General features: G+C 40.8%; 1 protein-coding gene across 2 annotated transcripts in view; it reads right to left on the minus strand.

Moving 5' to 3' along the window:
- Positions 1 to 25,774, minus strand: part of KIAA1549L (KIAA1549 like) — a 211,277-nt gene that overhangs the window by 75,644 nt on the left and 109,859 nt on the right. Inside the window, exons 2-9 of one of the 2 annotated variants that reach the window (XM_054028136.1) lie at positions 23,206 to 23,532; positions 19,666 to 20,253; positions 17,365 to 17,477; positions 14,423 to 14,642; positions 11,851 to 11,984; positions 6,556 to 6,718; positions 2,030 to 2,089; positions 157 to 308 (exon numbers count right to left, since the gene is read on the minus strand). In XM_054028136.1, the coding sequence (XP_053884111.1) occupies positions 157 to 308; positions 2,030 to 2,089; positions 6,556 to 6,718; positions 11,851 to 11,984; positions 14,423 to 14,642; positions 17,365 to 17,477; positions 19,666 to 20,253; positions 23,206 to 23,532 (1,757 nt within the window). Of the gene's footprint in view, positions 1 to 156; positions 309 to 2,029; positions 2,090 to 6,555; positions 6,719 to 11,850; positions 11,985 to 14,422; positions 14,643 to 17,364; positions 17,478 to 19,665; positions 23,533 to 25,774 lie in introns of both variants that reach the window. The other variant, XM_054028135.1, reaches the window with a different exon arrangement.

Below are 25,774 nucleotides of genomic sequence, written 5' to 3' on the forward strand. Positions count from 1 at the left end.
ATGACCTGCACAACTCTCATGCTGGTTTGGTATTCATGAATAAGGACGTCCAAACTCATTCCAATTAACTATTTTGCACAACAATCCATGCAGTACCTATGCACCCAAAGCCTTTTTGAAATACTATCTGGATACAACTTGTATCCTATTGATCACCTGCACAGTGTAGCTGCCCACAGTAGTAGCGCGTTTAAATCGCCTTCCTTGCTGATGGGACATCACGAACAGTGGGGCCAGCCGCTGCTCCATTAGTCTTGCAAAGCTTTGGTTGTTAAGTCCCAGTAATGTAATGTCGACCCCTTGTATAACTGTGGCAATGGAGAAAATCTCATATCAGCAGATTGTGCATGGATGGATTAAATAATACATGGCTGCAATGGTGTATTTGACAAAGATGTACAAGCTAGTTTAGAAGAAAAACAACCTGATAAATTTACACACTCTAAATAATTTCCATTGTGGGTATAACATGACTTTCTGTTTCCAGCCACTGTACTGTTTTTCTCAGATAATCTGTCAGCTACATTTCTACATACAGAGAATAAAATCCTCCAACAGTGTTCTCAGCTTTTCGGTTTACGAAAAGGTCTTTGAGTATCTCTACATCTACACCAAGCTTCAATGCAAAATAAAAGCAAACCCTTAAATGAAAAGCATAAGAACAGACAAGCCTCAAGAAGGTTATCAAAGGACAATTATATGCATTTGTCAGGTAAAGGGACAGTTTTTCATCCAAGAGTCTGTAAATCTGAAATTGAAATTCTACAGGATTCAGTTTGACAAAACATTCTGTGTTCTAGGGCACTGAATGATTTGTGAATACACGTTTGATTTAATAAAGTCCAGTAAATTGTAAAGCATATACAGTATACTTTACATAATTCATACATGTTCACTGTATTTTTGAAGTCATTTAAAAAATTTAAAGGGCTTACCCTGGCAGTTGGAGTTATGTTTTCAAAAACTAGAATATCTATAGTATCCCACTGAAGTCAATGGGAATTTTGTGTCTGCAAGAACTGGAGCATCAGGCTCATTGAATCTGATCAAAGCCCTCTAAGGTCAGTGGGAGTCTTTCCATTGATTTCAATGGGCTTTGGATCAGGCCTGTGATGAATTGCGATAATCTTTTACATAAGGGTAAGTCTTCATCTCAAAAACATCACAATGTAACATAAATAAGTTGAACAAGGATACCAAATCACAGGGGGTGTACAATAGAATTTGATCCATTTCATGTAAGGTTCTGTTTATTTTCTCTTTTGAATTACTAGTAAGGATTCCAAGTACTGACACAATGATATTGTGAAATTTAGTTTTCTATTCAAAGATGTCAAAAAAACTTTACTGGCCCACCTATGACTTCTAAGTGTAAAAAAGATTCTCAGTAGGAGTGTGATATAGTGAATATGTATCAGAGGGGTAGCCGTGTTAGTCTGGATCTGTAAAAAGCAACAGAGAGTCCTGTGGCACCTTTAAGACTAACAGATGTATTGGAGCATAAGCTTTCGTGGGTGAATGCCCACTTCGTCGGATGCATGGACATGCATCTGACGAAGAGGGCATTCACCCACAAAAGCTTATGCTCCAATACATCTGTTAATAGTGAATATGATTACACTGTAAATACAGTATTGTGAAGATCATTAGCATTCTCTGCTGACGTACTAAAGTTATATAAAGTTCAGATTCAGAAACTCTTTGATCCAGAGACAGCAAGTGAGTCATCACAAACTTTGTTACATTCTACAAATATTCATTTTTTCTGGGCTTGAATCCAAACTTCTTTGAATTTCAGATTTAAATCCAAGACCTACATAAAATATAAGTACTAGACACAGGAGACTGCCACCACTGAAGCTGGCAAAAATCACAGCTGTGCCCGGGAGTAGCTATAAATAGGTGAATAGTCCTGCTATATGCAATGGGACATGTTCAATGTGACTACTATTCATTTTCGTGTGAAGTTACTCACTGATGTGTTTGCAGGACTGAGTCCTAACAATTCTCCTGAGATAGAAAAAAGTACCTGTAATCACCCAGTAGTCTCTAGTAGTTTCTGAGACATCGAGGTTTGGATACTCCAAAGCTTAAAAAAAAATTAAAAATTACTTCATAATATTCCAACATTCAACACATTATACGTCTCAAAAATATAAATTAACCAAGCACTAGGAAATAAGGCTAAAGTGTGGCTTTGCCACAAGCCCCACGTATGGGGCAAAACATTAGTGTGCTGCCCAGGAGAAGACCTGGAGACACACCATGACTCCAAGGGTCACAATCTACTTCCCGATTTGTCCCTTGCTTTGTGGGAGTGGGGCAGCAGTCAAAAGTACACTGTGCCGAATCTACTCCTAGCACAACACACATGCCCCGGTGCAGCTGTGCCAGCTGGCATATTGGGACACGATGGAACCAAGGTACCTTCCATTCCAGAGACACCATCCTTGCTCTGAGACTTTTAGGGACATTTATGAAAAAATTAGGGAGGAATTATGGAAATTGCTTGGAGCAGCAGCAAGTGCCAAAGGTATGAGGGCAAATATACACAGGTGGCCTGGGGTAGCGGCTTGAACGCTTGTGGTGCATTTTAGATGCATGGTAGAGTAATAACAGAGGTAAACTGGAGTAACATTTAGTAACATCAACTTCTGTGACGAGGAGTGACCATGATATTGGCCGTATACTCATTCCTTTGCAAGCACTTCTGACATCATTTTGCATGGGTTTTTTTGTTTGTTTGTTTGTTTTTTTGTGGCGGTTTTGGCTGATTTTGTCCCTGGGTTGGGGCACTGATAAGAGGCAAGCTGTGACAAGTTTGAATGAGTTGGGGCACGGGTTTCACTGCCCAAGCCACAGGCTGCATGTTGCGCTTTAACTACCCCGTGTGGACCTGCTGACATGCTCTAGATATCTATAGCGTGTTAACGTAGTCCAACAGGTCCACACGATTACGGAAAACTAGGGTGGGCTGGCACCTCTGCCATTCCCTACCTCTTCCCGCTCACAACTGCAGGGTGGAGAAATGCAGATGCTTTACATAGGCTGCTCTTCCCACATGGGGAGCCTGTGTAAGGGAATAAGGGGACATTTAGTGCCTCCTTATTCCCCTGTGCAGCTTTACGAGCCAGGGCATAATTTGGTGCTAAATAAATAATAAAATAAATAAGGGTCTGATTCTACTAGCCCTACTCAAATACACATTGAATAGAGCCCCACTCATCACATAGTCCCATTGAAACCAATGATTTCAGTAGGACTGCTCATGGAGTAAGGTACTATTTAATGTAAGGCTAGCAGAATCTGGTCATAAATAAACAATATATAAAAAGAATGTATTTAATATATGTATCAAATATATCTGTGTGTGAATTATAGTTGAAATAAACAAAATGACCCTATTTCACATTGCCAAACTATATGGCATCAAACATTCAGAGTATGATGTTAATATACCACCATTCATAGTATTATGCTGAAATTTACTAGATGGCTGTGAGAAACTCATGTTTTACATTTTGACCCTCTTGCACTTTTACATCTCAAATGTGCCTTATAACGTGAAATTCATTAGCAATTAATTCACAATCTAGATATGCAGCTTTTTCATTACAAGAGAAAATGTGGAAAGGATTTAATCTATGGCATATAGCAGCTTTAGTTACCATAGAATTTTAGAAAACAAAATAAAGTGATTTGAAATATTAAACTTTGCAAAGCATTGTATCACTGCTTATTTTAACTGTCTTCTTCTTCTTCGTATGGCTGATGTAAACGTATAATTTTACATTCAGATGGCTGATCCAGATAATTGCATCAGGAGTAGTGGAGTGTATCACTGTAATGCCTCCTTCGTATTTGTGAATCAGGCATTGAGTTGTTATATGTTCCATGGTCTGTTCTGGGTGACCACATTCGCACATCGGAGAGATTTTAATTTTTCATTTGTGCAGCAAGTATCGTGCCATGATTTGTGCAGATGCCATCAGGGTTACTTGAACTGTGCATATATATGATAACTCCTGAAGGCTCTGAAGGAACCATTACAGCCTTCTGGGAAATAATGAGTTCTCACAACGATAGGAATAGTTACCTGGTAGACTGATACCATTACGGTGTCAGGTTAATAAGCACAAAACAATTTCCTAAGTAAATATTTACACAACGGTCAGTATAAATCTGAGGCTATATATTTTGCATGCACAGCAAGTTCATCAGTCAGCTGCATACCTGTTGTGGGGGGAATTTAACCAAAACCTGCAACTTCTCTTTGAAGCCATTACATGCTGTGCTACAGCAGCACTAGCTAAGGACTTGATCATGCCTACTAGGCACAGACCTGTGCTGGGGGCAGTGAGGAACTGCATTACCTCATGGGGAGCTCTGGCAGCAGGGCCAGCTCTACCATTTTTGCCGCCCCAAGCAAAAAAAAAAAACTGCCCGAACTGCCGAAGCAGAAAAAAAAAAAAAGCCACCCGAACTGCCGTGCTTCCTCCGCTGGTGCCTGGAGCAGGTCCTGTCTGGCAGGGATTCTGCCTCAGTGAGGGAATGCCTTCCAGAGGTCCCTTGCACATGAAGAGCATGCCTGCTGCTATACTGCCTTTATGGGGGGCAGCATACTCCTCTCCCTTGCACACCAGTCCTGCTGTGGAGGCTGGTTTGGAGAGTGAGCCAGGGCCTTCGTCCCAACCTCTCTGGGATCTCTCTGTGCACCTGTGTAGCCCTGAATCTGCAACAAGCACATGGAGTTGTGTCGGCCATGCAAAGAGAAAAGGCTCTTTGTGCATGACTCCCCTTTCACCTGCATAAAGTTCACAATCTGGAACTGATAAACATGTGAGCAGGCTGATGCTGTGAACCTGTCCCAAGATGGAATTGTCTCAGGCAGTCCAAGATGCAGTACAGTTAGTGATGCAAAACTGTACAGTTTCAACCACAGTAATTCAGTTCCCTGCACTGCGATTGGTTGTGATGGGCTGATTTGTACAATCATAGTGGATTGCCATTGAGAAATAACCATACTATGTGAATCCCTGTACTCTGAGTGACAGATGGCCATTCTACAAAGGCAGGGTTAGGCTGAGACTCCTGGCCTACTCGCATTGATGAGTGAGCAGTTACTCATGCAAATGACTTCAAAGGGACTATTTGGAAGAGCACCTCATCAGCAGTGTGAGAAAGGGGGTCAAAATGTGGCTCTATATGGTTATTTCTCAATAAGGAAGAAAGGACCAAAAGGGTGATTTAACATTTCCCCGACTTCTCAAGTGTGACAACTCTGTTTCATTAGGCCAGGAAATGTATTACAGTTTCTAAGGATTTTCTCTTAAGATACAAACTCCAATAATTCAGAGGTAGGAGCAAAAAGCTTTGCTTAGCCCTACCCTGTTAGGACTAGTTATTGCAACATTCCATACAGAATGGAAAATAACACACTGAGAATCCCATGAAATGGATAGGTCTGATAGGCTGGGTCGAAGACAGTGTTTGAATTTCTTGGCTACTGTAGGCTTAAGCCAGACCTTTATTGTTATTCCAACACATTCTTTAATATTTGAGAAGTGTATCATGAAGACTTATGCATAGTAAGATCAATTGGAACCTGCCCTCTTTTAACTCAAGACCACTATTACATATTAATGTTCCCCCATTGTGACTTTGTCTCCATTTACACTGATCTTTTCCTGTGAATAGCAAACTCGTAATTATACTGAGCCTAATTTCACAGGCCGAATTTAAATGATCAAGCAAAAATCCTCATAGCTACCAATATTCTTGTGTCTTCACTCATTTTATGGAAATCAGAATATTACATGGGTCAAAGAGAATACATTCTGTGCGTACTGCCCTGAGGCACGATTTTCACTGATTCACAGCATCCTTGCTTCATAACACAGGGAAATAAGAGGCTTCATAGCGTGAAATGAAAACTTCATCCTGAAATATTTAAACCTTGTTTGTGATTTAAAGAAATGTCTTGCAAAGTTAGCATAAGACACTCAGAAAAGGCACGAAAGAGTTGTTTCAAACAGGTTTTTAAACACAGTTCTTCTGCTCTTCACTTCAAGGCCTTCACCCATTCCCCACTCTAATGGTTTCAAAAGAACCTGGATCTGTTGACATTCAGAGCACTACAAAGTCCATCTATTTCAACAGGCATTTGGGCTCTAATTCTGCTCCTGCTGAAGTTAATGTCAAAACTCCCATTAATATAATGGTGCAGAATCAGGCCATTGGTGAGGGTGATGCTCGCGGGGTAGAGAGAGAGCTAGGGATGTTTTGTTATGTTTTTTTGATTCAGTGCTGGCTTTATAGTTGTGTGAGATCTGCCACTGTTTTGCCACTGGAAGAGGGGTGGGGGACGGAAGAAGTTTTATGCATTCTTAAATATTTACCAGGGTTCCTAGAGGCCAGGATAGGTGTCTATTTAATATGTTAAATTGAAATAAATAAATAAAATAAAATGCATTTTAAATTTCCATTTGTTACATTTCAAAGTACTTCAAGCAGAGTCAGCAAATCTTTACAGAACACTATAATGTAAGAGCTTACATTCTGCAATGGTCAGTGGCGGATAGGTAAGATAGAATCCCACCAGCTCAGCTGAAAGCTGATTAAGAAGGTAGCTGGAGATGGTGCCATTTAGGGCTGTACTTTGATTGCTCACCACATAAAACAAAGTGACAGCTTGGGAGACATTTGATGTGTTCAAAATCTGAAACAAAACAAAAGTAAAGAAACAGTGGGAGGCTACATTTCAACTCGTTAGTTCGCACATTTTATATAATCAGTCCGAATAACAAATCAGAGAAATGTTAACTGTGATCATCATTTTCTGTAAAAAGGATGTGCTCTGTTTAGCACATGTAGCTTCATTACTGAACAGAGGCAGGTGGAACAGGAGTAGCAGGGCCGGCTCCAGGTCTTCTGCTGCCCCAAGCGGAAAAAAAAAAAAAAAAAAGCCGATCGGCGGCACTCCGGTGGCAGCTCAATCGCACCACTCCATGCTTCGGCGGCAGTTCAGTGGCGGGTCCTTCACTCCCTCTCTTCCTCTTCGGCGGCACTTTGGCGGCAGATCAAAGAGGAAGAGAGGGACTGAGGGACCCGCAGCCGAATTTCCGCCAAAGACCCGGACGTGCCGCCCCGATACCGAACAGAGTGCCGCCCCTTTGTATTGGCCGCCCCAAGCACTTGCTTCCTTAGCTGGTGCCTGGAGCTGGCCCTGAGGACTGTAGCCCCGAGTGAGGACCAGAAATTCTATTCCTGATTTTCGATGGAAAAATGGCAAAAATACAAGGAGGGTGAGACTGATTATTTGACAGATAAAATATTAAAAGCCTTTACTATGGGGAAGTGGCAGCCCCCTCCCCCCCATGTACTCCTCAAGGGGCATCAGTCCTTTCTCTATCATCCTACTGAGGTGACATAAATCTCCTCCTCTCTCTTCCAGCTTCATGGGAAAAGGTCTTCCCCTTTCTTTCTGATCTTGCTGCTGTGTTGAATGGCTGTCTGCTCTCTTCCTCACCCCCATCTTGGAGCCTGCCTCTACCCATACTGTGTCTGGTATCTACGAGGAATACAGGAAGGAAAGAGGGGTGCTGAAAAAAGCTCTGTTGTACCTCCCTTCTCCTCCTATATTGCCACACATACCAGCCACAGACTAGGAGATTATTGAGGTATAAAAGAAAAAAAGGTTAACTTTACTGCTTTTATGTAGGTTTTGCTTTATGCTTATTCATATAAACATCATTTGATTTAACTGCCTCTTTTTAGGGTTACAGTCAACACACAAAATGTGTCACAGTATAGTCACTCGATAGAATTCTCTGCTCTGATTATCACTGGTGATTCTACAGGATATCAAAAACACACAGGACTGTAATCAATAAACCCAATGTTTAATGACAGGTTTCAGAGTAACAGCCGTGTTAGTCTGTATCCGCAAAAAGAAGAACAGGAGTACTTGTGGCACCTTAGAGACTAACAAATTTATTAGAGCATAAGCTTTCGTGGACTACAGCCCACTTCTTCGGATGCATATAGAATGGAACATATATTGAGGAGATATATATACACACATACAGAGAGCATAAACAGGTGGGAGTTGTCTTACCAACTCTGAGAGGCCAATTAATTAAGAGAAAAAAAAAAAAAAAACTTTTGAAGTGATAATCAAGCTAGCCGAGTACAGACAGTTTGATAAGAAGTGTGAGAGTACTTACAAGGGGAGATAGAGTCAATGTTTGTAATGGCTCAGCCATTCCCAGTCCTTATTCAAACCGGAGTTGATTGTGTCTAGTTTGCATACCAATTCTAGCTCTGCAGTTTCTCTTTGGAGTCTGTTTTTGAAGTTTTTCTGTTGTAATATAGCCACCCGCAGGTCTGTCACTGAATGACCAGACAGGTTAAAGTGTTCTCCCACTGGTTTTTGAGTATTTTGATTCCTGATGTCAGATTTGTGTCCATTAATTCTTTTGCGTAGAGACTGTCCGGTTTGGCCAATGTACATGGCAGAGGGGCATTGCTGGCACATGATGGCATATATCACATTGGTAGATGTGCAGGTGAACGAGCCCCTGATGGTATGGCTGATGTGATTAGGTCCTATGATGATGTCACTTGAATAGATATGTGGACAGAGTTGGCATCGGGGTTTGTTACAAGGATAGGTTCCTGGGTTAGTGGTTTTGTTCAGTGATGTGTGGTTGCTGGTGAGTATTTGCTTTAGGTTGGGGGGTTGTCTGTAAGCGAGGACAGGTCTGTCTCCCAAGATCTGTGAGAGTAAAGGATCATCTTTCAGGATAGGTTGGAGATCTCTGATGATGTGCTGGAGAGGTTTTAGTTGGGGGCTGAAGGTGACAGCTAGTGGTGTTCTGTTATTTTCTTTGTTGGGCCTGTCTTGTAGGAGGTGACTTCTGGGTACTCGTCTGGCTCTGTCAATCTGTTTTTTCACTTCAGCAGGTGGGTATTGTAGTTTTAAGAATGCTTGATAGAGATCTTGTAGGTGCTTGTCTCTATCCAAGGGATTGGAGCAAATGCGGTTATATCTTAGAGCTTGGCTGTAGACAATGGATCGTGTGGTGTGTCCTGGATGGAAGCTGGAGGCATGTAGGTAAGTGTAGCGGTCAGTAGGTTTCCGGTATAGGGTGGTATTGATGTGACCATCGCTTATTAGCACAGTAGTGTCCAGGAAATGGACCGCTTGTGTGGATTGATCTAGGCTGAGGTTGATGGTGGGATGGAAATTATTGAAATCATGGTGCAATTCCTCAAGGGCTTCTTTTCCATGGGTCCAGATGATGAAGATGTCATCAATGTAGCGCAAGTAGAGTAGGGGCGTTAGGGGACGAGAGCTAAGGAAGCGTTGTTCTAAGTCAGCCATAAAAATGTTGGCATATTGTGGGGCCATGCGGGTACCCATAGCAGTGCCGCTGACTTGAAGGTATATATTGTCCCCAAATGTGAAATAGTTGTGGGTGAGGACAAAATCACAAAGTTCAGCCACCAGGTTAGCTGTGACATTATCAGGGATACTGTTCCTGATAGCTTGTAGTCCATCTTTGTGTGGAATATTGGTGTAGAGGGCTTCTACGTCCATAGTGGCCAGGATGGTGTTTTCTGGAAGATCACCGATGGATTGTAGTTTCCTCAGGAAGTCAGTGGTGTCTCGAAGATAGCTGGGAGTGCTGGTAGCGTAGGGTCTTAGGACAGAGTCTACATAACCAGACAAGCCTGATGTTAGGGTGCCAATGCCTGAGATGATGGGGCGTCCAGGATATCCAGGTTTATGGATCTTGGGTAGCAAATAGAATACCCCTGGTCGGGGTTCTAGGCATGTGTCTGTACGGATTTGTTCCTGTGCTTTGTCAGGGAGTTTTTTTAGCAGATGGTGTAGTTTCTTTAGGTAATCCTCAGTGGGATCAGAGGATAATGGCCTGTAGAATGTGGTGTTAGAGAGCTGTCTAGCAGCCTCCTGGTCATATTCCAATTTATTCATGATGACAACAGCACCTCCTTTGTCAGCCTTTTTGATTATGATGTCAGGGTTGTTTCTGAGGCTGTAGATGGCGTTGTGTTCAGCATGGCTGAGGTTATGAGGTTATGAGGTTTTTTTTTTTTTTTCTCTTAATTAATTGGCTTCTCAGAGTTGGTAAGACAACTCCCACCTGTTTATGCTCTCTGTATGTGTGTATATATATCTCCTCAATATATGTTCCATTCTATATGCATCCGAAGAAGTGGGCTGTAGTCCACGAAAGCTTATGCTCTAATAAATTTGTTAGTTTCCAATGTTTAATGTATTTATCACTAACACAGGCTTTATAAGGATATGAGTACACTTCAACATAAGCCTGGGCTTGAGCTCAGCTTAAGCCTAACTCCTCCATGCATCTACATTGCAATTGCTCAGACCTGAAGGCTGGAGGGTCGGAGCTCGAGTTAAGCCAGGACCCAAGGTCCAAACCCTATTGTTTGGCAGCATAGATGCAGCCCTGCTTGACTCAGGTCTCTGGAGTCAGTTGGAAGTATCCCACAGTTCCTTGGGACAATTTCCATAGTCCTTTCTATCCCAACAATCTGCAATCCACTCTATTGAAAACAGAAGAAAGCACACACACCTCGCCCCTTTGCGAATGGCAGTAGCTCAAGTCAGAGTTAACCCATTCTTCTCTGATTACCAATCTGCAAGCATACTATCAGAGAGCCTCCTGGGTTTGCAATGGAAAGTGAACCGATCAAGCCTTTTGTAAAGCTAACTGCTTCCTGGTCACAGGAGGACAGACAGATTTTGGTGACTCTCTGGTGCAAGGGCAGTAAAACTGTGGACTTAAGCACCAGGAATGACCAAGCATGCCAGCAGACAGCTAAAAAACTGGCAGCTCTGTAGGTTTTCTAGACAGGTGATCATTGTAGGGAGCATATTTAGAGGCCAAAGAACGAATACGAGAAGACCAGGGACAAGAACTGAACTTCAGGCAACCTGCCAATAACACGCCCATTTTATGATTACTTTGACTAGATCCTGGGCACTGTGCCCAGTATACAGCCATCCCATGTTTCATGAGGACCTGGTGAGCTGGGACGGTGCCCTGCTGGCCCTTGAAATCAGCATAGGAACTGATGGGAGCCAGCACCAGGCTCCCAGTCAGGAGCATGAAGTGACTCTTTTAACAGAACTAATCCCAGAGCAGTAACTACATGAGTAACTTTAGGCATGTGAGGACTCTCCACTCCCATAAATCTTTGTACGCTCTTTGCAGGATCAAGCCCATGGTGCACAGCACAGATTTACAAACACGGAGCATATAGGACATAAAGAAAGGTGATTCATTCCCTTGGTTCTGATCCTGCAAACACTTGCACATCTTTAACTTTACACACTTGAATAGACCCACTGGTTCTTAGTCAGAGTGCCAGAAATGAAATGTTCTACACTTCAAAGTTCAGTAACAATATAGAGAAAAGTATCTTACACTTTATTGTCAGAAGGAGTTTTGTTGGAACTGACTTGTAATAAATACAAATAGTATTAGAATGATGACTCTACGTAAACCTGAAACTCAGTAAATTTTCAATTCAGAAAAGTGACATGAATAATGGTTTTTCAAATAATAAAACAGCTTTTTATGCAACTGTGCTTCATCATCTTTTTTCACAAATGTTGCATCCATAAGATCTTAGTAAAATGTAAAACAGCATACCTAATTTAATATCAAAATATAAAAACATTTCCAAAGTGACTATCAAGTTTATTATGTTGACATTAACATAATGTCTACAAGCACTCTTAACAGCAGGGAATAATCATATGTGACTTAAAGATTGGCTAAAGAGGTTAAATTTTACCTGAACTGTTAAGTTGTTGCTAGTGTTTAAGACCTTTCTTTCAGCATCCTCGAATGCTTTTCGTAATCGTTGCTCCATGGTCTGAACAAACTTGCATGACTGTATGTTGTCTGCTTGACCAACAAACTGCAGCTCTACAACAGGAATAGTATGTGTGAGTTTTAGTGAAAATATATTCCTAGTCTGCATAACTCCTATAGTGAGTCACACCAAAATGATAAATTTAAGAAATTAAACAAGATATAGTAATATCATGTGAGGTTTGCTTATGTTTTTAAGCAGCATTATAAACAGTTTATCATTAAGATAAAATACAAGAATTAAAATCTGTGATTAAAAGCATAAATAAAAGTGATATGTATGATTGCATGTTCTTGTTCAAAGGCTAAGGGACAAACAAAAAGCATTTTAAAACATGAATGATATCTTTAAAATCTTTAAGGATTTTAACCTCATAGGAAAGAAAAAAAATCATCATACAGATTCTCATTCTTTTTTCTCTGGATAATAATATACTCAACAAGATATTTGTAATATATTTTATATGCTTATGGAATCTCTTTGAAATTCAAAATGTGTCTTTACAGGCTGACCTGCTAGTGCAACACTTCACCTACTATATGGGGAATCAGTCTGGAGACACAAGGTAAGTATGGACCAATTCCCCCACATTCTCCTATTACTCTGCACTGAATACTGCAGTAGTGTTACAGAGAGGTTAAAATGATAACCCAGGTTTAGGATGTTTGGAATCCAAGACCCCAGTTGGTCCAGCAAGACCCTATATGCATATATGGGGCTCCCGGCATCATAGGAAATACATAATATGCTTCAGAATACATGTCACACATTTAGTTCAAGGTCTGAGGATTTCAAATATTTAAATGTATTGAGTCCAATTCATCCCAGGTGTAACTCCACTGTTTTCAGCGGCGTTGCACCCGGGATAAAGATGTCCCACCATTCTCACATTTAAAGAGATAGGGCACGGACAATGGGTACTCCTGGAGGAATTCTGTGCCACTGCGCATTGCAGAATTTTGCAGAAATTAACGTTGTGCATGCAGAATTTCATTTCCCCCCATAGAAATGGGCTGCAGTGCTGCTAGCCGCCACTAGGGGCCACTGGTTCCGGCAGAGCCCAACTTGCATATAGAAGTCACTGCTGGGGGGAGGGAGCTAGAGGGTTTCTGGCAACTGCAGTTCCCAGCATGCTTTGAGAGAAGGAGAGGGCAGCACGCAGGAAACTCCATGTAAGCCTGGGACCGAGCATCAGGCTGTTTCTCCCTCTGTATCCCTGGGCTCTGGGAGGGAGGGGGATGGGTGTCTGGGCAAGGGGCCCTGCAGCTGAGCTCTGGGGAGGAGAGGGTTCGGGTGCATTGGCTACGGGGGCGGGGGGGAAGGTTGCCCCAGGTGGTCTCTGAGGGAGAGGGGTTGTGGGTGTCTGGCCCCCTGGTTGGGCTGGGGGGGCGGGAAGAGGGCAGAGAAACAGGAACTGGATTGTCATAGAGGTTTCTTTAACTCTCTACTCCTGGGGGGAAATTTGTGTGTGTCCATATTGTTACAGACATACTTCCTGACAGGTATTTTGAAATAAATTAACAAAATAATTGAAACTGGTGTGATTATGTAGTGTTATTTTGACAAATAAAATTTGGAGAATTTTAAAATACACCTCTACCCCGATATAACGTGACCCGATATAACACGAATTTGGATATAACGCAATAAAGCAGCGCTCCGGGGGGGCGGGGCTGCGTGCTCCGGCGGATCAAAGCAAGTTCGATATAACGCGGTTTCACCTATAATGCAGTAAGATTTTTTGGCTCCCGAGGACAGCGTTATATCGGGGTAGAGGTGTATTGTGCACAGAATGCCCCCAGGAGTAAATGGGACTGCACACATGGAACTGGGTACCAAATTTAGATCACTGTTTTCTCTGAGAGGAACTGATGTCTGAACTGACAGCAAGTTGTGTAGTAGGAAGAGAGCCTGAGACATAAGCCCTTGTATCAGAGGCCTGGTATGAGGCAGGACCTGCTCACAGAATCTGGCAAGAACAGGGCTGATATTGCAGAAATACATATTCCTAAGAAGTGCTAAGTACATAGTACTCACGCAAACACATCCCAATATCAAGGATGGTACAAAAACATTCCCCAAGGATAACAGAAACACACTGACCCCTCCTAAAAGATAAGGTCAGGATGACAGTACATAACTTTTGTATTGGTATATAAAGATGTATCTCAGAGGGAGTGTCTTTGGTCAGCCTAGGGGACAGTGGAAAGTCCCGCCTCTGACTGAGCTGTGTCCACTGTTACGGGCATACATGTCTTAGTCTCCTCAGAGAGTTCCAGGTGCTACTACCATGCTTCGTCGACAATAAATCTGGCTGGGCGCCTTCATACCTTAAAAGAGCTTGTGGTCATTGGGCGGTTCACTCGAGGTCTGCTGTGCCAACTGTCTGTGCAGAGCTGGGACAGTACACAGGGAGAACACACACACGCAACCAACTATCTAATCACAAGTTGTGCAACTGTTACACCAGATATGTGATTTTATTACTTGCCTGTTTTCAGCTGGAAATGGTATGCAGGTAATGGATTCCATGGTAAGGCCAATACAGCAACAGACTGAAGATTTGGCACATGCTGCTTTATGTCCGCTGTGGTGTTGCTAATACCATAAGCAATGAGCATTTCAATAACAACAGCAGGTATAAAAACCAACCTCCCCTTCGTAACGTAGTAACCAACTGTCACATTGTTTGATTGTTCCAGAATTTCAACCTAAAACACACAGGGAAAATGTCTTTTTTTAATTTCCCTTTTAATTACTACGCTATTGGATTTTTTCATTCTGAATGGGATTTCCTAGAGGTTTTGCGTGTAATCTCCTTTAGGGCAGGAGGTGCAATATACAGTAATTTTAATTTTGAATCTAAAATCTAAAGTTCCCATCCTGAAAACCCTGATACACGAGTAACTTCACACACAAGAAGTTTCACTAAGTTCTCATGTGTGTGTCAATGTTTTCAGGCTCAGGACCAAAAGAGTGTAAGGATAAAATTCTTTACTGCCTGACCCCCTAACTTCACTTGGGGCTCTGTTCTATGTACTCAGCGCTCTCTCGACAGGCAAACCTATCATTGCCATCAGCAGAAGTTCTGGGCACAGACCATCTGCAAAATGAGCACAACAGTGAGCCACAGCAAAGATCAGGAATAGAGAAAAAAAATTGCCCCAATTTCTTGGGTTGTTAGGCTTAAAACTTGTGCCTAGCACTACATCAAGTTGGGCTCCTCCATTAAAGGGGAGAGGAACAAAACCCAGAAGGAAAGGAGTGACAGTACGGCTACTCTGCAGCCTGTATAGCCATCATTGGGAACAAGCTCTCTAAGCTCACTACTGCCATCTTCCCCTGCCTACTTAGCATGCGAAAGGGAAAGGAGAAATTTGTAGAGTTATAGCTCAACAACCAAACCGGACTTTCCACAATTTACTCAAATAGGATGATTTTTGTCCTTCCTCCATCATTTTTATCAATGTTCCCTTTTTGTGTCTTTACTTACAGCCAATATGCTGTAAGCAGAGCTGTGCAAAGAACCCCCTGTTTATAGTAATGGGAGCTCCATCCCTCACTTTATACAGAATATGGCTCTAACAATCTATTTAATTCTGGGCTTACATTCCAGATAACCCAGAATTTCATGTCATTTAGATGGAAAGTAATGAACATGCCACTCTCATTTATTTTGGTAGAAATTGTTTTCTCCCAACTGCAAGGTTTTTTTGTCACTGTAGAAGCGAATGTATCAGGTACTAGGCTTCTAAAGTGGAGGATGGATTGACAGCAGTGACAACCCATTTACTGGCCATGCTGTTGCAGCTGATCCGTATTAAGCTGTGGAAGTACTTGGCTCTCTACATGGCTGTACTCATTCCTGGCCTTCAAAGGAAGAAGCTGCTGCTGTCAGTAGCCATCTCCCACAATGTGCAAAAGAGACAACTGCCTCTCTTCCCCCTTTTTACCTTTTAAAATAAAATGACAGCCACCATAAAAGTAACCCTAAAACTGTTAGAGCCCACATAGTGTTTGGGCCACCCCTTCCTTTCTTCCCTGGGAAAGTTACCAAAAGCCACACACTTTTCCCCAAAACTGATTCCCACGTCTGCAATGCACCCAATTTCTGCAAATAAAATTCCCCACCTTGACTTGCCCACAAAGCAGCCCAATAAAGTTGCAGTCAATTTTTAAAAAATAAAAAAATCAGGGGCTTTTGTAGAAAAGACCATTTTATTTCAGGTTTAAAGAAGATTAATAGAAATGCTGTATCTTCAGAACAACAAAAACCTGACTGCAAATGACAAAGAAATACTGTATACACTCGTACTTACAGTTAGCCTGCTAAACTCAGCTTGAGAGAGTTATACAACAAACCATTACATCAGAACTTATAGAAAAACAAGTTAAATAAAATCTAACCATAAAAAGGAGAAACACGAGCTAAAGTAAATCTTTGTCCCTTGAAATGCTGAATTGCCATTTGGACTTAATCATATCAGTGAAGTTCTCAGATGCATAGAGAACTGTATTATTTAATGACCAAAGAAAACTCTCCAAAACATATCAGTTTGCCATTAATTGGATGCACAATCAAAACAGTCTGTTGTTATTAAATAGTAATGATGTCATGAAAGTTTTTGGGGAAAAAATGATTTCTTCCTTATCTGTTACTGGCAATAAAATTTGAAAGCCTCAGAATGTGTCATTCTAAATCCTTTTTTTTTTTTAAGCTCCAAACACCAGTTTTCTGATTTTTTTTGTTTTTGTTTTTGGGTGGGGGCAGGCCTTGATGAGGTGAAAGAGAAGGAAAAAATTTGGGTAAACTATGGGGTTAAATATGCTAACTATTGTAGAGCCAAAAACAAGCCTGCCATGTGCCATGCATCTTGTCTCTCACACATTTGGCAGCCCTGAGATCTCTCAAATCCAGCAGGGCTGCAGGACGGGCCTGCTGGCCATCACGGGCCATTGCAGCCCTGCTGAGCAACCAGCCAGGCAGCCTCTGCTTCTCATAACATTGCTCCCTCTGCTAGAGCCAAGTGAATAAGGAACCGTTGGGAAGAGAAGACGATGACTCCCTCAACCTCCCAGTAGTTAATACCATCTTTAGAATATCTAGCACCACTTCATGGACTGAATTGCATTCAGTACACAATTCCATCAAAGGGTACCTGGTTCTGCATATCACAAACGCAAACTACTGAGTTTTGTCGGTCTTGGAGGCCTTGTGCCTTTTTGTTTGAATTGGGTCTAAGGGATATGAGATGAGATACAGGAGTTAGAAACTAACTAGGATGCCCTTAATTCATATGATTAAAAACACAAAAAAAACAAAACAAAAAATCTTTCACAGACTACTAATATTCAGTACAAAAGTCCTTTTTTGGGGGGTGGGATGGGGGGAAGAAACTTATTTTACCATATAAGCTAACTAAACTTGCTTACTTGAGCGTTGACATTTTGGTTGAAAGCTTGTCTCAATGCTTGGGTGAGTCCTTTTGTCACATTCTCTTTTAAGGAATTGCTGATCAGCAGCCTTCTTGTGTTCAGGAACAGAACTGTTAAACAACACCAAGTTACACATTCGTTTGAAACATCAATATGCTGTTTGCTTGAGGGTTGGTTTATTTTTTTTTCTAAAGTCATTCTGTCATAACTCAAAGAAGATCCAGTAAGAAGCCATGCTGTGCATCAGGTACACGGAAGTTAAATACTGCAAGAGCTAGCCAAGGCCCAGAGTTCTCCAGTCCTCAGTGTACAAGGCCTATTTTGGGGGATCACGGACTAACAGTTGCAGTATTTTTTTAAAAACACGGAGTTACCAACACACTGTTGTTTTCAGGAGAGTACACTATAACCAGACTATCTGAATACAGACTGATGGACCATTCTAACACAACTGCTGTGGCATTGCCTCACAGGGCTCATGGTACAGGAAGGTTCAGGGAGGACTGTGTGGAAGAATATGCACTGCACATTTTCATAAAAAGAGAGCAAATTAATATTTCTACTTCTCAAAAGTGGAAACAAACAAATAAAAATGGCATTTTATATCCACTGTTACTTTCATTATATAAATTGTCCAAACTTTTGTTGATTAGTTGATTGCTCTGGGGCAAAGACTGGATCATTTACTCGTGGCATTTTTGTAGAATACTTTGCAGACAGACTAAGGGCTAGTCTACACTAGAAGTGCTACATCAATGCAGCTATTCCAATGCAGCTGTGCCACTCTAGCGCATCTGGTGAAGATGCTCTATGACGAGAGAGTATATGCATATCTTTAGAGAGCAGATGGCATTAAAGGCTGATAACAGGGGACGTTCATTAGCATCCCCACTCCCTCCTAGAGAAGGTACATACAATGCCGCAACAGCACATACACAATTGTATTTTAATACAATATGCCCCAAAAGTATTAAACCTACTTCAATAAGGTTTATCTTAATTCAGTAAAGTTTATCTTAATTCCATAAGGTTGTTCAAGATATTACAGGATATTGTCAGTCTGTTACAGCTGCTGCACATGTTGTGTTAGTGCTGCAGATATTTAGGATCCTCAGACATAGGAATAAGATATAATATATCCAAGAGATGATCATTTCCAGATTTCACTCTCCCGAGCCCTTTCCATGCCTGTATAAATTGGCATACCCTTTTATCTAGACCTCCCACTTTCTTCTGTAACTCTCAAAGCTAAGTATCTAATGTGGTGATACACTATGCCAGTGGTTCTCAATCAGCGGTACACAGAGGTCTTCTGGGGGTACATCAACTCATCCAGATATTTGTCTAGTTTTACAACAGATTACATAAAAAGTACTAGCCAAGTCAGTACAAACTAAAATTTTATACAATGACTTTTTTATACTGCTCTATATACTATTCACTGAAATGTAAGTATAATATTTATATTCCATTTGATTTATTTTATGATTATATGGAAAAAATGAGAAAGTAAGCAATTTTTCAGTAATAGACACTTTTGTATTTTTATGTCTGAGTTGGTAAGCAAGTAGTTTTTAAGTGAGGTGAAGCTTGGGGTATGCAAGACAAATCAGAGTCCTGAAAGGGGTACAATAGTCTGGAAAGGTTGAGAACTATTGAACTACACCACCAACTTAAGTCCCTTATACTGGCAAAAAATGATTTCTGAGGACCCATTCAATTTACTATTCTTAGGAGTGGCCTTACCTTAACTTTAAGAAACTAAGATTAGAGCCATGACAAGTGGTGCTATTATCAGAAATTTAGTACAGTATGTCAACATGTGACAATAAAATATTTTGAAAATGTATGATATGAAATGCTAAACATTGCTTTGAAATTTTTCTGTACGTAGGAGTTTACAAAATGACATACCATTCCACATCAGAACAAAAATCTATCTAGTATTTTAACCTGCCTCAATCTGTTACCTCTGCCCGTCACTGCAGAGGAAGGAACAAACTATCATAATGTGCTTCACCACCGTGCAGCTTACCTCCTTTAAGCATATATACGGTTGAATGTAAAAGTATATACATAAATCTATTATCTATATTTACTAGCCTCACCATCACCTCTATCTATTTAGCTTGTTAGTGTAGTCATCCCCATTGTATCTAATCCCCACATTAATCATCATAGCCCTTAAATTATTTAGTAAACTAACCAGTATTTAAACAACTTTTCTATTTATGATGAACTATACTTCATATAAAACTAACGTATTTCTAATCAAACAAGCTGAGTATAGAGCCATACCTGATTTAACCATAAGGTTACTGGACAGCTGGCATTCCGGAGGGGGAACTGTTGTCACATTAGCGAAAGTTGCAATTGCAGTTGTAGGAGCAGCAGAATTGTTTTCCACTGGAGCAGGGGGGAGCCTAGTTGTTTTCGCTGATGCTGTAATAGATGTCAAAGCTGCTGTAATTGTCAGTGGATATGCAGTTGATGTTTTGGTGATTTCTGAGCTTGTGAATTTCTTGGTGTCAGGTACTGTGGTTTCTATCTGTCTTTGTGTGTGTGTTGTGGATGTCAGTGTGGAAGCTGTGACTGTGCTAACTTTATTGGTTAGAAACATAACAGTGGTGTGGGGTGGTGATGTAGGTGTGTGTCTTGGTGCAAACGGAAAGTTTGTATGTGCTGGTACTGTCGATGTCATTTTTGAGGCACTGTTATTTTTTGCTAGTGTTGATATCAATGTGCTTAATGCTGTCACAGACAGCAAGGGTGGATTTTCAGTGCCTAGAGAAAAAAAGGACGAAGTTGGCGCAGATTTTCCTGTTACTGATTTTGCTTCTGTAGTTGCTACTGTAGGTATTGCACCCGCCGACACTGAAGGTAGCACTGTAATGACAGAATGGGTAAAGTTGGTTGTTGGCAAAAAAGCAGAGGTTATTTGTGTTGGTGATGCATGGACAGAAGTTGTGATGACTGACTGCAAAGCATTGGTGGTATGTGTTTGCGATGGGGTGCCATTGGTAGATTCATTAGGTACAGCAACTGTAATTAGAATATCACCTGTACCATTTGCGTGCCACGTCTCTGTACTAAACGTAGCTTGTTTTTGAATAACGCTAGTCAAGTGACTAGGTGGTTCTGAAACAGAGCTGTTTGTAAAGTCCGTCAAATTTCCAGAAGTCATGTATTTTTTTGTAGTTAGAATAGATATCGGTGTTGAACTTGAAGATTGTTTGGCTACTGGAAAGGAAGAAATTGTTGGTTGTGTACCACTGATAGAACTAATTTCATTATTAGCTGAGGCAATCAAATTGTCAGTGAATTGAGAAGCCAATGGTATCTCAGATTGTGTTGTGTATAAGGCTTTTGTTGATGAAGAGACATTTTCACCATGGGTTGTCTGAGATGTCAGAGTGCTAGAAGCAGTACTTGTATCATCAGCTGCAAAATCCTTCACTGTAGGCAAATACAGATGGGTGGATATTTCAAAGTTTTCAGTGAAGTTAGTGTCCCTGAGAGTGAAGAATTCAGTAACATTTTGAATTGTGTCAGTATCTTTTTTTGACTGTGCTGCAGGTAGTGCTGTAGTGGTAGCATGGGACGAATACTGAACACTAGACATTTCCAGGGCAGATGAACGTATGTTAAATTGTGTGAAATTAGGAGACTTAATTTCAGTCAAAGGTGAAGCTGAAACATTTTGATTAGATGTTGCAGATGTAGATGTTTCTAAAGTTACAGAGATAGAAGCAGTTTGTTTGTTTGTAACATCATTTATTTGCGGTTGCAGACCTGAAATTGTTGAATATGGGGTGTGATACCCAGTTTCTAATGAAGAAGTGCTTGGAGAAACTTCTATTATTGGAATGTTGGTTGTTTCTTTTACTGACAGAACTCTAACACCAGCTGAAGTAAGCTCGTCCGTAGTACTCCATTCAGAAGCTGAAGCAGTAATTATAGGTATCTTTGTAGTATCTAAACTGCTTTCAGAGGCAGCATTTGAAATACTAGAGAAAGCTGATGCTGGGCTGTATGGGGCTTCTGTTGCTGGAACAAATGATGGAAATGCATATAATTCTGAAGGCACAATAGCGGTCCATGGTTTTGTATCATCTGTGATTGAAACTTGATCAGTGGAAAAATCAGGTTTATTTAAAGCTGGTAGAGGGGCATATTCTATATGTGGAGTGACAATGGTGAATGCTCCTGTATTTGTTTCTTCATTTTCTGTTAAGTCTACAGTTGGACTTTCTCCATTAATAGCTGAAAGCTGTGAAGTTGTAGAATTATGAATAGCAGGTGTATCTTTAATAGTGAACACAGATTTTGAAAGGCCTGTATTGGGAGTGGGTAATGATACTGCAGATGTAGTAACAGAACCGATGATTTCTGTTTTCAAAATACTTTCACGCAGCATTGTTCCTGTTGTGTGTTTGCTGGCTCGAGTTTCTGGAGAAACTCTGGAACGTTGAGATCCATAAGAAAGGACATTGTTAGCGTGTATGTTAGTGTACACTTTGGCTGTACTACCTGTTTCGAAAGACTGATGGGATGCCTCTCTAACTGAAGAGCCATCAAAAGGTTGCAAAGTATGTTCAAAATCACTTGATAATATCACTGTGTTGGCTTCATAAACTGTATCAAATGCCTCTTTTCCAAAAATGTGACTGATTGACACTGTTGAGGGAAGGGACGAAATATTTATTAGAGGGAATGTAGAAGTGTTCTCATAGGCTGGTGTTGAGTTTGTTGCATTGCTAGTATGTGCTATAATATTAAAAGTATGATTTGTCACAGTTATTAAGGAAGATTCTTTATCTGTTGAATAAGGAAGTGTGGTTTTTCTGAAAAGAAAGTCTGATATACTTGTAGGTGCTGGTGGTGGAACTACTGCATTGCTAGTGCTTATTGCATCTGGAATAAATGTTTTTGGCACAGTAAAGGAAGACCTATTTTCTGTTGAATGGGAGACTCCCATTGGGCTATTAGAAGCTGGTGATAAAAATATTGCCTTGGTAGAACCCGACATGTCATTAGTTGATGTGGAAGACTGATGACTTGTCACTTTTGGTAATGCAGATATAGTGCCCACGGTATGAAAGAATGAAGTACTAACCATTGGAATCTCTGATTTACTATTAAAAGCTGGTGATGATGCAGCTGGGCTGACGACATTCTCTCTGTCAGTCACCACTGCCTTGAATGGCAGATTAGTGGGTATTGCTCCAGAAGAAGACACGTTATCTGTTGAGTGAGACAATGAAGTTCTTTCAGTAGGAAGCCATGACACCGTTTCAGAAGCTATTGGTAGGAAAGACTGAGAGGATATTACTGACAGAGAAGTAGGAGAGTGTGCAGATAGTAGGGACGTACTTTCTGAGGGTGACACTCTTCCCATTGTCTTTGTGGAATGTATCATTGTTGATCCAAAGCTATTAAGTGATGTGGTACCTGTGACCTCTTTGGGACCCCTTCTGGATAATGTGTGATTCACTATACTGGAATTTATAGCAGTGACTGTGCTTGGTGGATTATCTCTGCTTGCACTAAAATGAGAGTCAGTTGAATCTATGTGGAAGGAACTTTCAATATCTGTGGATAAAGGCACTTTGGTGGGTAGTACAGTCAACTTAGAAAAGATAATGGTATGAGGTGATTGTATTACCAATGAAGAAAATGATGGTGATGGAACAATTGCAAGCATGTCTGATCCTGATGTGCTTTCTTTTGAAATGGAGGGTGTTGCTAATGATGTTAGCTGAGATGGCACAGCAGTACTTGAATGTGTCATTGATGGCTTTGTGGACAATGTGGCAAACATATTGATTTGAGGCAAACCTGATACAATAGCTGTTTCATCTACATCTTGAGATGATGACCTCAGTGGTGATTCAGCTGAAACTTCGGAAGGCTCCTGGGATGCACTATTTCCACTGCCTTGGTAAAGGGTGGGTGAAAAATTAGTTTGATCCATAGTTCTGGCGCCAGTCAGTGTTGTTTTTATTATCTGAAGCAAGTTTGCATTCTCCAATGTTTGTCTCATTGACATGTCAGCCATTGAGGAAGACTTAATTTCTGTTGAAGGCCATGTTGGTGAAAATATAGATCTCCAGTTAGCAAGAGACTCTGTAGAGGGGGCAACATTTGTTTGGTGTTGCTTGGTACCTGTAAAACAATAATTAAAATTAATATTTTGCAAAAGGAGTGTTATCCTGATACACTATACCAGTGAATCTGAACAGGAAATGTTTAATCCTAGGTAAATGACTTATTTCTCTGTGTTGGACGGACATAATGAATAAACAATCAAAGTTAAAAAATATGAACATGAGAAATGCAATGTGAGTAAACATAATTGTCTCATTGTTTCATTATACAGAAAAATAAAAGATAACGCTTTACTTACAGTGATAATACAAAATAATTACTGATATTGCTCATAAACTAGAATGGCTTAACCTACTAGGAAGCTAACTTGTTGTGCTTGAGACAACTTCTGATGTTATCATCTTCATACTGTGTCAATATATTATATGCAGTGTAGTTGTAACCATTTTGGTCCCAGGATATTAGGGACAAAAGGTGGGTGAGATCATATATTTTATTGGACCGGCTTCTACTAGTGAGAGAGAAGCTCAAATGCTCGTCTCTCCCACCAACAAAAGCTGGTCTAATAAAAGATATTACCTCACCCACCTTGCCTCTCAAAATATTATGTAAGATGTTAGGGTTTAGAAGCAGCTATACAGAGGGAATGGATTCTAACAACCAAACATCACTGACTCAGCATACTGTACATTATGGGAATAGAGTCAAAATTGTTTGGGTTCCTCTATGAAGCATCTGTACGTGGTCATCTTGCCAGCTCTAATAACGTGTGTAATTATAGGCAGAAAGGCAAGAAAATATAACAGGGATGAAATTGATTAGGGGGATTAAAAACAAATGAGGAAATTAAACTCCTTATTTGATATGTGCAGATGTATAAAACATCTCTAGCACTAATTTATTTAGCATTCTACACCATATTGTTCCTACGCTTTGTTTTCTTAAAATGATTACATGGTAAGCTTAAAAATCACAATTTGGAAAACCTTACATTCTTTTTATTTTAATTATGACTCCATCAAGATCAAAATTAACATTTTGTTGTTGTTTTTCATGAGGTGATCGATCAACTAAAGCTTATCATTGTCCTTTTCCATTTCACTGTCAGCCAGATTGTGACCCAGCCTATGTACCCAGGCCATAAGAGGGAGCAGACCCATCCCCTGTAATGGACATGGGTAATGATACTACAGATGTAACAAAACTGGTCCTTTCCTCGCACATACATACACATTGCTATGTGACTTCAACCAATGTTGGAGTAGATGCTACAGACCTCCTACTCCCCCTTGAAACCACTTATAAACTTGAAGTGATAGCTTGTAATTTTAACAGTTTTCAATACATTGCACCCCTCAGTCAAGTGGATAAGAAGTAGGCAGGGCATTGGCTCAGCTCCCCCAATAAGCCTGGCAGTGCAGCTGGGCCAGCCCGGGAGGAGGTAATCTACTACCAGTAGGGGCCAGTGCAGATCATGACACCGCTGGAATAAGCAAGGAACATGGAAGATATCATGCCTGTCTGAGGCCACTTACTGGGGATTTATGCTCCTGCAATCAATGCAGCTGGGGGTCGATTTATCAGGTCTAGTGAAGACATGCTAAATCGACCTCAGAGTGCTCTCTGGTCAATTCCAATACTCCACCAGAACAAGAAGAGTAAAATAAGTCAACAGGAGAGCATCTCCCGTCGATGCAGTGTGGTGTGAACACTGCAGTAAGTTAACCTAAGCTACAGTGACTCCAACTACGTTATTCAAGTAACTGGAGTAGCGTAACTTAGGTTGACTTACCCTGGTAGTGTAGACAAGGCCTTAGGCTCAATTCCTTCTCTGTGCAGCATCTGTGCTACACATTGTTCTGTACACATACAGACAGGTCAGAATAGATGATCAAAGTTGTTCCTACTGGTCTTAAATCTGTACTTCTATTACTCTAGTCCTGTATTTGGGTTCCAACCCACCATATATACAGATCTTCCATTCAAAACATTTTAACCACAGATACTCACAAGTGGCCGCCAAAGTACTGCAGAGTGAAAGGTAATTCAGATTAGTTTATTACTAACTCAATATTATTGTTTACCATATAGCAAACATCTTAATTTGAAAATTAAATGCAGAGACCAAACTATTTTGAAACAAGTATTTCCATTTAGCATTAACACACTAGTTAAGCTAAGTAATATCATGTCCAACCTAGCATTTTCACATTACAGGGATTGAAGACCTTTCCTCTTATCATATTGTTTAAGAACTGTATTGGATGTAATGGCTTTGTTGCAACATATGTTGAGAATA

This window comes from Malaclemys terrapin, chromosome 4 (genome assembly GCF_027887155.1).
Source record: "Malaclemys terrapin pileata isolate rMalTer1 chromosome 4, rMalTer1.hap1, whole genome shotgun sequence".
In the NCBI taxonomy this organism is placed as follows: domain Eukaryota; kingdom Metazoa; phylum Chordata; order Testudines; family Emydidae; genus Malaclemys; species Malaclemys terrapin.